The sequence below is a fragment of the Eriocheir sinensis genome, chromosome 16 (assembly GCF_024679095.1).
Source record: "Eriocheir sinensis breed Jianghai 21 chromosome 16, ASM2467909v1, whole genome shotgun sequence".
Lineage (NCBI taxonomy): Eukaryota > Metazoa > Arthropoda > Malacostraca > Decapoda > Varunidae > Eriocheir > Eriocheir sinensis.
This window is the reverse complement of record NC_066524.1, coordinates 14,878,919-14,891,660: the sequence shown is the minus strand read 5'-3', so window position 1 is coordinate 14,891,660 and position 12,742 is coordinate 14,878,919. Positions and strand designations below refer to the sequence as shown.

Here is a 12,742-nt window from a genome sequence, read left to right as displayed (position 1 = left end):
AAAAAAGATAAAAAGAAATAATTTACAAAAACAAAAAACAAAAACAATAAAATAAAGCGAGAGAAAATAACGTAACAAGAGAGAGAGAGAGAGAGAGAGAGAGAGAGGAAAGAATTATATATCACACAGGAAAGGTCAAACGTCACGCCTCTCTCTCTCTCTCTCTCTCTGTGTGGAAGGAAAAGGAGGACCAGACAGATGAAGGAAGGGATTAATGTGAGATAGAAGAAGAAGAAGAAGAAGAAGAAGAAGAAGAAGAAGAAGAAGAGGTGCTATGTGTAATGGGAACAATTTGGAGAATGATGATGATTATGATAAGGAGGAGGAGGAAGAAGAAGAAGAAGAAGGAGGAGGAGGAGGAGGAGGAGGAGGAGGAGGAGGAGGAGGAGGAGGAAGAACAAAGGTAACAAATAAAAAAAAGGTAAAAGATGAGAGAGAGAGAGAGAGAGAGAGAGAGAGAGAGAGAGAGAGAGAGAGAGAGAGAGAGAGAGAGAGAGAGAGAGAGAGAGAGAGAGAGCGTGCCTGTCCATTCCTTCCCTTCATTATCTAAAAAAAAAAAAAAAAAGTTTCCCTTTCTTCCTCCATCGCCATCCGTTCTTCCCTCCTTTCCTCCCTTCCTCTTCCCCTTCCCTTCATCAACCTTTCCTTTTCCCCTTCCCTTCATCAACCTTTCCTTTTCCCCTTCCCTCCATCACTCCTTCATGTTTATCTCCCCATCATCATCCTTTCATCATCTTCCCTATCATTATCTTTTCTCTTTTTCACCTGCCTACCTTCTCCCCTTTATTTTTTTTCTTTCTCTCTGTCTCCTTCTTCTATAGCCCTCTTCTTTTCCTTTCTCTCAATATCAGTATCTTTTTTTTTTCTTGTTCAACTTCCTATCTTCACTTTCTCTCTCTCTCTCTCTTCTTCACCTATCTTCTTTTTCTTTTCCTTTCTTTATCAGGTCGTTGTCTCCATCTTCCTTTCTTCACTTGCCATCATTATTTTCCTCTTTTCCTTTCTCTATCTGTATTTCTTCTTTGTTCATTTGCCTATCTTCACACCTCTCTTTCTTTGCCTTTTCTTTTCTTCTCTACTCCTTTTCTTTTCCTTTCTTTATTTATTAGCATCTCTTTCTTGTTCACCTTCCTATCTTCACACTTTCCCTTTCTCTTCCTTTTTACTTCTCACATTTTTCTCTTTCTTCTTTCTCTCTCCTTTCTTCTTCTTCCCTTTCTTTATCAGGTCGTTTTCTTCACCTCCCATTCCCTCTTTATTTTTTTATTCTTCCCATCTTCACCCGTCTCTATTTCTCTCTCTTTTTCCTCGCCCCTTTTCTTCTCTGTCCCTTTCTTCATCAGGTCGTTGTCTTTACCTTCCTTTCTTCACTTTTCATCATCATCATCATCTTTCCCTTTCTTTCTCTATCTGCATTTTTCTCTTATTCACCTTATTTTCTATCTCTCTCCCTTCTTCTTTTTCCTCCTTTCTTTATCAGCATCTCTTTTCTTGTTGTTCCCTTTCTTATCTTCATACTTTATCTCTCTATCTCCACTATCTTCTGTCTCTCTCCTTTCTTCTTTTTCCTCCTTTCTTTATCAGCATCTCTTTTCCTGTTCCCTTTATCCTCATACTTTATCTCTCTATCTTCACTATCTTCTTTTTCTTCCTTTCTTTATCAGCATCTCTTTACTTGTTCCCTTTATCTTTATACTTTATCTCTATCTTCACCCTTTCTTTTTTAATCAACATCCCTTTCTCATTGTTCTACCTATCTTCACACTCTCTCTTCTCTTTCTCCCTCTCCCTTTTCCATCAGGCCTTTTCTTCTCCTTCCCTTTCTTCATCAGGCCGTTGTCTTCACCTTCCCTGCCCACTTTTCATCATCATTATCCGCTGAGTGACACGCGGGCGCCCATAAATTTTCACACTTTCACCAGTCCCGTCAGGTCAGGTCACTTCGGCAGCAGAAACGAGGGGGAATATGACAGCTCTCTCTCTCTCTCTCTCTCTCTCTCTCTCTCTCTCTCTCTCTCTCTCTGTCTCTTATTTTTTTCCCTTATTTTGTCACATCCCGGAATTTAATAAAGCTACCCATAAAACCACCTCTCTCTCTCTCTCTCTCTCTCTCTCTCTCTCTCTCTCAACCATTTTTCCCCCTCCCTTTCCTTTATGCAAGAATTCAACCTAGCATGAATTCACTCACCAGAATCCTTTTTACCTCCGTCTTTCCCTCCCTCTTCTCTTTACCTCTTCCTCTCTTACTCAAACTCATCGTCTTCCCCTTTCATCCTCTTCCTCTTTCTCTCACTCTCTCTTCCTCTCTCTTATACTCAAACTCATCCTCTCCCCCTTTCATCCTCTTCCTCTTTCTCTCACTCTCTCTTCCTCTCTCTTATACTCAAACTCATCCTCTCCCCCTTTCATCCTCTTCCTCTTTCTCTCTCTCTTATACTCAAACTCATCCTCTCCCTCTTTCTCTCAATCCCTCTCATCCTCTTCCTCTCTCTCACTCTCTCTCATACTGAAACTCATCCTCTCCCTCTTTCTCCCATTCCCTCTCATTATCTCCCCCCTTACGCCGGCTTCAACAGCAAAGCGAGCAACATCAATACTAGTTTGAAGGAAATTTGTGACGACGAAGGCGTGGCGTTTACAAATGCCTGGCATCACTTCTTTGAGCGCCCAGACTTGTTTTGGAACGATGGACTTCACTTGAATGAGGTTGGATCGGCGCGTCTCGGGAGGCTTCTGGACGAGGCAGTGAAAAGCTTGTCGAAAAGCCTTTCAAAAAACGGCGGGCGAGGACGGGGCAAAGGCAGCCCTTGATCAACCAACCCGTAGCGTCAGTGCGACTCACAAGAAACTGTGTAACTAACGACGCCTCCGACAAGCGAACTGGTACAACTCGTCACGGCCACATTTCTATCATGTACACAAATGCACGTAGTTTAATACCCAAAAAGGACGAAATTAGGGCGTATATTGCAACAGAGAAACCAGATGTGGTAGCCATCACAGAGACTTGGGCCAACTCTACTCATCTAGAATCCGAACTGTCATTCCCTGGGTACGAAAGCTTCCACAAAAGTCGAAAGCACAAGAAAGGAGGAGGAGTAGTCTGCTACGTAAAAAGTACACTCCCTGCCATAAAAATAGACAAACAGGACGCAGAGAAATACGATTCTGTCTACGTGGAAATAACCGCAAATAACAAGAAACTAACACTTGCAACCGTATACAGGCCTCCGAAACAACAGGCAGCCGATGACACTGCCCTCTACGAAGAGATTCACTCTGTAACACAAAGCAAGGAAGCAATTATAATTAAGGACTTTAACTGCCCTAACATTGACTGGGGACTGATGACTGGAGATCAAGAGGGTAACAGGCTTATAGAAATGGTGGAGGATTCGTTCCTCACTCAAGTTGTAACTCAACCAACAAGAGAAAACAATCTGCTGGATCTGGTATTAGTAAGCGACCCCGACCTCATTCGCGACTGTACAGTTGGTGAGAAACTTAATGGGTGCGATCACCACTTAATCCGTTTTAATATCAATATATGTCACAAACTCGTAGATAATCCGTCAGTGATACCAGATTACAAAAAAGGAAATTTCAACTTAGCCCGTGCGCTGCTTCCCCCTACGACCTGGGACCAACTTGGCATCACCGACAATACAATCGACAACGCGTGGAACGTCTTCAAAGATAAGCTGTTGCAAGTAGAGAAGGCTACAGTGCCTACGAAATCCAGGCGAGTAAATGGGGCCGTAGATCCACCGTGGATGACCAGAGATATAAAAAGGGCAGTAAACCTAAAAAAAAAGGAATTATAATTTGATGAAAGAGAATGCTACGGCCGAAGCCAGCACACAGTACCACAACAGCCTCAGAGCTTGTCGCAGCCTTATTCGGAGTAGCAAACGCAACTATGAAAAGCAAATAGCGCGCGAAATCAAAACTAACTCCAAGAAATTCTTCACGTACATAAGATCGAAAAAGAAAGTAAAATCCAATATTGGTCCCCTGACAGACGAGACTGGATCTGTAACTCAGGACAGTAAACAGATGGCCAGAATCCTCAATAGTAATTTCGCATCCCTATTCACAGTCGAGGACATCGAAACCATTCCCGAGGGTCCTGACCCGCCGAGTGAGATCACGCCGCTGGAAATTGACACAATATGCGACCAAGAAGTAAAAAAGTACTTGGACAAACTCGACACGAACAAGTCAACGGGACCCGACAGTTTGTCCCCGCGGTTATTAAAAGAGCTTAAACAACAAATACTTCAACCCCTCACTAACATATTCAACCGGTCAGTCCAACTAAACAAGGTCCCGGAAGACTGGAAGATGGCGAACGTAACACCGATTTTCAAAAAAGGAGACAAAAGCGTTGCATTAAACTACAGGCCCATAAGTTTGACATCAGTGGCAGGAAAAATACTCGAAAAGATTATTAGAGATAAACTTGTTAAGTTTCTAGAAAACAATAATATAATCTCCGACACCCAGCATGGCTTCAGAAACAAGCGCTCCTGCTTAACGAATTTATTAGACTTCTTACAAGGTATATATAAGAACTGGGATGCCCACATTCCCAGTGATGTTATATACCTGGACTTTCAGAAAGCCTTCGACAAGGTACCGCACGAGCGACTCCTTAAGAAACTGCACTCGGCGGGCATCGGAGCCAATCTGATCGCGTGGATAAGAGATTGGCTCACCGACAGAAAACAACGAGTACTACTCAACGGACAGCCTTCCGATTGGCTTCCAGTCACTAGTGGAGTGCCTCAAGGGTCAGTGCTGGGACCCATCCTCTTTATCATATATATCAATGACCTAGAATCAGGACTGAAATCCACAATATCGAAATTTGCAGATGACACCAAGGTGGGTGGAGATGTCCTCACAAAGACCGACTGCGAAATCATTCAGAAAGACCTATCACATTATCGAATGGTCGGAAAAATGGCAAATGTCTTTTAATGTTGACAAATGCAAAGTCATGCACATTGGGTCCCAAAATAGTAACCATACATACATCATGAATGGGAGACCTCTGCAAGCGATGCAGGAGGAAAAGGATCTTGGAGTCACTATCAGCAGTGACCTGAAACACGCGAATCACTGTAAAAAAGCATACAACAAGGCCAACATTATGCTCGGGTTCATAGCGAGGAACTTCGAGTGTAAAACACCAGACGTGATGCTATCCTTGTATAATTCCATGGTAAGACCGCACCTCGAGTATGCAGTGCAGTTCTGGTCTCCCAATTACAGAAAGGACATTGCTCTACTGGAAAGGATTCAACGACGCGCCACAAAGATGATTCCAACCTTCAGGGCTCAACCGTACGAGGAACGACTCAAGCGACTCAATCTCTTTACATTGGAGAAAAGACGCCTACGAGGGGATATGATTCAAGTCTTCAAGTATCTAAAAAAGTTCAATAACGTCGATTACTCCAAATTCTTTGAACTGCAAACCAACTCAAGAACTAGAAATAACGGTTTACCCATTCAGTCGAGTCGATGTAACACAGACATTGGAAGGAGTTTCTTTTCAAACCGAGTCATCCGCCACTGGAACAATCTTCCCTCAGAAGTAGTGAATGCGAATACCATCAACTCCTTCAAATATAGAATCGACCGTCATTTCGCTGCGTCGGGAGTAAACTGAATAACGAGGGGCTTCCATCTGCTCCTCAATATCGAGGTGCTTTCATCTGCTCACCAAGCCCCAAGTGGCGATCGAGCAGATTAAATCACCCAAGCGGGCGACCTCGTAATGAGCCAATAGGCTTTTTGTTGCCTGCGTTTCCATGTTTCCATGTTTCCTCCTCCTCCAGGAATTCTACTCGACCTACGATGTGTGGACCGGGATTCGAACAGCCCTCACCCTCGCCCTCTTCTTCGTCTTCACCGTCACCGTCATCCTGTACAAGAGCAAGTGTAAACCAAGACGCAAGTATGAGCTCTACCCCAGCCTCGAGGACATGCAAGCCGGTACCCTTGATTACTGCGGGTACTGGTGTTCGAGCCCCGGCAGGTGAGTGTGACAGGTGGATAGAGGGAGAAGTGGACAGGTGTTTACAGGTATAGAAAGGTCTGTTTTACCTCCCTGTGTTTAGGTGTTAGATAGAGGACAGGTGAGGTAAGGGTAATTAGTCAGGTAGGTGTGTGTGAGGATATTATACAGGTGAGTGTGACAAGTGGACAGGTGTTTACAGGTATAGAAAGGTCTGTTTTACCTCCCTGTGTTTAGTTGTTAGATAGAGGACAGATGAGGTAAGGTTAATTAGTCAGGTAGGTGTGTGAGGGGATATTATATACAGGTGTGTGGATAGGTGGGAACACGTGGACAGCTTTTAACAGGTGGAAAGATGAGTTTACGTGTGAAATAGACAGGCGTAGATATTTGGAAAGGTGTGATTACTGGTGGCAGGTGTGAGAGTGAGGTAGACAGGTGAGGGGATACTGTGACAAAAGTGAAAGTGTAAACAGGTGGGAAGATTTATTTACTATAGCAGGTGTGTGATTGAGGGCAGGTAAGGTGAGGTTGATTAAAGGTAGGTATGGAGGTGTGTGTGAGGGTGATGAGGGTCGACAGGTGTGGCCGTAATGGGAAAATTGGTCAGGTGTGTACAGGTGTTTTATTCCATATACTTAATTGGCCGTATTACCCCCTTATCCCCTCTTTCTCCCCTCCCTCATGCATTAATCTTACCCCCCCCTCGTCTCCCCTCTCCCCCTTCCATCATGCATAACCCACGTCCCCTCTCTTGCTCCCCTTTCCCTCATGCATTATCCTCGTTCTGCCTCCCACCCCCCCACCCCCACGCATGACCCTCGCTCCCCATTCCCAGCCACGACACGGGGCAGAAGTCCAGCCAGGTGGACTCCCTGGGGCGCTGCTACAACCAGGGCCGCGGGGAGACCGGATCGGCGCCCCTCCCCACCCAGCGCTCCGTCGGCTCCTACTCCAGCCTCAACAACTCCTTCAGGTGGGTCGCGGCAGGGTCACGGGTAAGGTAGGTGCGGCCCGTCATGCCCTACGTGTGTAAAGGCGGTCCGGAGGGTTGGCGTGTAGGGTTTGTTGTGGTGGGTGTTGCCGCGTGTCAGACTTAGAACAGTAGTGAGTGCTGAGGTTCATGCTCCACGTGTGGTATATGCTGCTGGTGTGTTGTTTGCCTGCACACCTGTAGCCTGGCTTTCACCTGGCCCGTCTCCCCCCAGGGTGAAAAGTCTGCCCGGCAGCGTAATGCGCATCAACTGCTCCCGCAACTCATCCTTCGAGAGGGAAGACTCCCAGGCCACGGCCCACTCGGTGCGTGCGTGCGTGCGTCTGTGTGTGTGTGTGTGTGTGTGTGTGTGTGTGTGTGTGTGTGTGAGAGAGAGAGAGAGAGAGAGAGAGAGAGAGAGAGAGAGAGAGAGAGAGAGAGAGAGAGAGAGAGAGAGAAAGGTGTACACCCCCTGACCCCCCTTGTGCCCACAGGTGCGGTCGGAGTTTCTGTCGGTGCCCGGCGTGCGGCTGCAGTCCACAGGGTCCAGCAGCGACGGGTACAGCCAGGGGTCGTCGCTGCACGACCTGAGCGGCGAGATGACGCCCATGGCGCTGCTGGGCGTGCCGGGGCTGGGGCCGCGCGGCAACAAGCCGCTGCTGCAGCTGGGCGGCATGGACTGGGACAGCGACCACGCCACCGCCGAGTGGGTGCAGACCATCGACATCAACGTCATCCAGCCCACGCCCAACATCTCGCCCTGTGGCTCCGTGCGCAGCGTCTCCGACAACTCCGAGCTGGCGCGGCTGCCGCTGCCGTGTCGCGGCCGCGCCGCCTCCCTGCTGTCCTTGGACTCGCCGGACATGGACAACCGATCCATCGGCTCCGACTCCGTGTTCCTCGAAGACTCGTTGGGCGAGACCTTCAGCAGCCGCTCCGAGAGCGTGGACAGCGGCACCCCCTCCCTGCTGGCCTCGCCGCGGCCCTCCCTCACCCCCTCACCCCGCGGAGGCCGCCGGAAGGTGCAGTCCTTCCGCCTCGGCATCAACCCCTCCACCTCCCCCTTCCCCCCCACCTCTCCCCTGCCGGTGCGCGCGCTGCCCCCCGACGCCTCGCCGCGTCCCAGGGACCAACGCAGCCGTCAGAAGCTGCTGCAGCGCCAGAGGGTTCAGGAGGAGCCGCTGGGCCCAAGCGGCGGCGGGGTGATGCCGGGCCCGCGGCGCGGCGGGTCGCCTATGACCTCCCTGCTGGTGCCCACGCTGGGCAGCCACCTGCGGGCGTCGTGCGAGCGGCTGGCGGCCCACACGGCGATGCGGGGCGAGCTTGAGGCAGGCAGCAGCCAGAGCCGCAGCTCCAGCCTGCTGGTGCCCTCGGCCTCGGGCAGCACGGAGGAGGAGCCCATGTGCGCCGTGTTCACCGTGCCGTCGCTGCGCCGCTGCAACTCGGCCACGTCGCCCGCCATGGCGCAGGAGGCGGAGGGCTGGCGGCGTGCGGACAGCGAGCAGAACCCGGCCATGCGCCGCTCGGACAGCGCCAGCAGCAGGCACCGGGAGTCCAGCGAGTCCTCCAGCGGCTCCGACGACGCCAGCGAGTCCGTGTCCTTCCACCTGATGGTGCCGGCCCTCAGCCTGGACCAGCCCAGCGCCGACACCAGCCGCGCCTCCTCCCCCGCCCTCTCCACGCCCAGCTCACCCAACTGCACGCCACCCCCTGCCCGCCGCACCCCCATCTCGCAGCCACAGTCCCCGCGCACCCTGTCCTCGCCGTTCTCCACCTCCTCCACGCCCTCACCCACGCGCGGCAGGATCGGCCGTACCTCCCAACCGGTCGGCGGCGGGCGTGGCAGCAACGGGCTGCTGGCCCCCGGCGGGCTGGTCAACGGGCGTGCGGGCGCGGGCCGCGGCAACGGGCGGCGCGTGCTGCGGCGGCAGTACAGCCAGTGCGTGCCGCCCAGCCCCACGCTGCGGGACATGCCGGTGCCGCCGCCCTCGCTGCCCACCTACATGGAGGAGGACGACCTGGAGGTGGAGTGGTGCTTCCCGCCGGCGCCGCCGCCCTCGCCCTTCAAGGCCGGCCAGGCGCTCTACATGCGCCAGGACTCGTGCCCGCCCTCCCCGCGCCTCGCCGCCCGCCACCTGCAGCACCAGGACTCCACCCCCACACCCACCCCCACCTCCCCCTCGCTCTCCCCCTGCGGCCCCGGCCCCCTCCAACACCAGGACTGCGCCCCTTTGCCCTCCCCCCGCGCCGTCGGCTACCACCTCATGCACCAAGACTCCACGCCCTCCTCCACCTCGCCCATGCCCCGCCAGGACTCCTCCCCCACGCCGCCCCACGACAGGGCGCCCCTCAACCGCGAAGGCTCCTCCCCCACCCCACCGTACGGCGCCAAGACCTCCCTCACGCGGGAGGACTCCTCGCCGCCCTCCTCCTCCTTCCCCTCCGAGATGCGGGACGACTCGCGCCACCCCTCCTCCTCCTCCACCTCCTCGTCGTCCTCCTCCTCCTCGGTGATGGAGACGCCCTGCTAACCCCCGCCCCCCCAGTAGGCCCCGGATGTAGGCAAACACGCGTAGCTCAACCACACCACGTCGATGCACCCCTCACTCCCCCGCCCCCCCACACGCGCTACAGATCCTACACAACGGCCCCCCCCCCCCAGTGACGCCAAGCCAGCCGCTCCCCCGCCACACACACACACACACACACACACGCAGCCCGTTGACTTGGTGTATTAAGTATTATTACCGTAACTGTGCTAGATGTCTTGTATCAAAGGAGTATATTATTGCGACTCAAAAAAGCGAACAAAGAAATAAAAAAACCCTAAAGGAAAAGAAGAAGAAAGAAATATACGAAGATTAAGAAGAGAGTTAAGAAGTAATGTAGCGACGCCAAGACATGAATTCCTGTAACTATTCACTTTAGTATTTAGACGATTAGAAGGGAGACGTGGTTTGGTTTAGTTTGCCATTCAATATTCCGTTTTTGTTGTTACGTTTTCTAATTATGTTTAATGGGAGACACGAAGAAACGGAGGAGGATGCGAAGAAACGAGTACTTGATAGAGGAGGAGAGAAAGAATAATGTTTAGGACCTTTGACTTCAGGAGGAGGAGGACGCGAAGGAGGAAGAGGAGGTTGAGAGGGGACAGAAATGAGTACACGATAGAAGAAGAGAAAAAGAAAGTTAGGAGGAGGAGGAAGAGGAGGTTGAGAGGAGGAAAAAGAATAGAAAATTAAGAGGTGGAGAAGAGGAAGAAGAGGGTGGTGACGAAGATGGTGGAACATACAAATACAAGAACTACTACTACTACTACTACTTATGCTAACACAAAAACAAACCAAAAACAAATTCACTCTACAAACACACATTTTAACACCGCCCTTCCTCCCCCCTCCACTCTCCTCCTTTCCCCCTCCACTAACAACGGTAAAAATAGTAATAAAAATAATAATATCAACTTGTAATGAACTGGAGAGTGTTATGGGTGAATCAAAGTTATTCTTATGCTAGTCAAGTGTTGAGTTAGCTTTAGAAGTCTTGAGTTGATACCAGTTGTGGATTGTACGGTATAGTGGTGGACATAGCTGAGTTTGGGGTGATGAAATTAAGAGATTTGAAGGTAATGATGAGAAGGAGAACTGCCTGTGAATTCATGGTACACTTGCTCAAACCATTTTTAAATCATGTCACTTTGTATTGTTTTTTATTCATTTCTTCTTCTTTCATTCATTCAAACTGTCTGTCTCCTCTTTGCTTCCTTCCTTCCTTTTCCTTCATTTCTCTTTGTACCGTTTTTAAATCATGCCACTGTGTATTGTTTATTTTCTGTTCATTTCTTCTTATTTCTTTCACTCAAGCTGTCGATCTCCTCCTTGCTTCCTTCCTTCCTTCCTTTTCCTTCATTCCTCTTTGTATCCCACCTTCTCCCATACTAATCTCTAAATCTTCCTGCTCCTTCCTTCTTTCTTTCTCTCCTTCCTTCCTTATGTCATTCCTGCCTTCTCTTCCTTCTGCTCCTCTTTCCCTCGATCTTTATATTCAAGCTTCTTTCCTTCTGTTTTTCTTTTCTTCCTTCTCTCCCTTTCTCCTTTCTTTCAACTCATCTTCTACTCACTTTCCACCATTCCTCTTTCCTTTCCACTAAAATTCCTTCGCTCTCTCCATCCCTCCTCCATTCATCCTTTCCTCCAATACTCCCAACTTCCTCCTAAAACAGAATTACCCCCTCTCTTTACCTCCTCCTCCTCCTCCTTCACATAAATTTACTAACCCAACCAAACAATTATAAAACCACAAAAAAACAATATAGCCCCCCCCCCCCCCTATAAAACTAATAGAAGAGTAAAGAAAACGACATGTTGTTGACCCCCCCCCACCAGCCCGCACTCCCTAACTGATTCTTCTGAACTGTAAAAGATAAAATAATAATAAAAAATAATAATAAAAAAAAAATCAACCAGACATAATCAAAATGAATAGTTCTTGGTCTGCCCACGGCCGTTAATAAGTTACTGTTATCTTAATTATACTCGACGTGTCTTTTGTGGAACTTAATTGACATCAGAAAAAGAGAGAGAGACTGTCAAGTGGTGATGATGATAATGATGAAAATAATGACAAAAATGGTGATGATTGTGGAGAGGAGGAATGAAGTGTAAAAAATGATGATTGTGAAAAGTAAAGAAGGAAAAAGTGAAATAAGGAAAAAAAGTTAAAAATGATGATTGTGAAAATTAAAGAAAGAAAGAAAGGAAAGGAAAGGAAGAAGAGAAAATATTAAAGTAAAAGAAAAGATGTTGTGTTAAAGAAAGAAGGAAATGTTAAAATGATGATGATAATTGTGAAAAGAAAGAAGAGTAAAAATAATGAGAATCGTGAAAAGGATGAAGTCAAAATGATGATAAATGTAAAGAGAAAAAAGGAAGTGATAAAATGATGATAATTGAAAAAAGAAAAAGAAAGAAAGAAAGAAAGAAGGAACAGCCGATAACACACTGAAATCCATATAAATAACGATCATAACGCATAAACTTAAATAATAAATAAATAAATATATATACATAGATGTGTTAATAGCAGTAAACAAGTAAATATGTTGTTTGTTGACTTGACAGAGTTAAAAAAATGAAAAAAAAAAGTGAAAGAAAAAAAATAATTACCTAGTTTTTTTCGTTGGTGTAAAAAAGAAAGACAGAAGAAACGTTTGGGCACGAAAGCAAGCGAACGTTTTTCTGGTGTTTGAACGTTTCCACGACGCTCATTGGTCCGTGTGGTGAGTGACGTCATGAGGGAAGGAGGGAAGGCCTGTGATTGCCTGACGAGGTGGTGACGTCAGCAGCGGCCTAGCCAATGGCGTGAGTGAGACGAGGCGGAAAATGATTTATATTTGTTTATAAACTTTATAAAGGATGAGAAAATGTACGGCAAGGTGTTTGATTCTCCTGTTTGTTTGTTTGTTTACCTTATTGTTGTTGTCGTTTATTGTCATGTTTTCATATCCAAATTATCCTCTCTCTCTCTCTCTCTCTCTCTCTCTCTCTCTCTCTCTCTCTCTCTCTCTCTCTTCCCAGGCTGGTCAGGAAGTTCTTGTTGACCCGTGACCCGTGACCTCGTGGCATTTTCTTCTCCCTTTTTCATCCCTTTCTTCCCCTTCTTCTCTCTTCTCTTCCTTTTCCCTCCATTCCCCCTTTCTCTCATCCTTTCTCCTTTATCTCCCTTTCCTTCCTTCACCCTCTTCC

The 12,742-nt window shown here is 48.4% G+C and overlaps 1 protein-coding gene across 6 annotated transcripts in view; it reads left to right on the top strand.

The window, feature by feature from the left end:
- The window catches only part of LOC126999348 (serine/arginine repetitive matrix protein 1-like), a 122,112-nt gene extending 109,686 nt beyond the window's left edge, over positions 1 to 12,426 (top strand). For all 6 annotated transcript variants that reach the window (XM_050861872.1, XM_050861874.1, XM_050861871.1 and 3 more), the window contains 4 exons: positions 5,847 to 6,046; positions 6,864 to 7,001; positions 7,234 to 7,324; positions 7,493 to 12,426. In XM_050861872.1, the coding sequence (XP_050717829.1) occupies positions 5,847 to 6,046; positions 6,864 to 7,001; positions 7,234 to 7,324; positions 7,493 to 9,529 (2,466 nt within the window). In that variant the 3' untranslated portion in view covers positions 9,530 to 12,426. The remainder of the gene's footprint in view (positions 1 to 5,846; positions 6,047 to 6,863; positions 7,002 to 7,233; positions 7,325 to 7,492) is intronic.
- Positions 12,427 to 12,742: the final 316 nt, after the last annotated feature.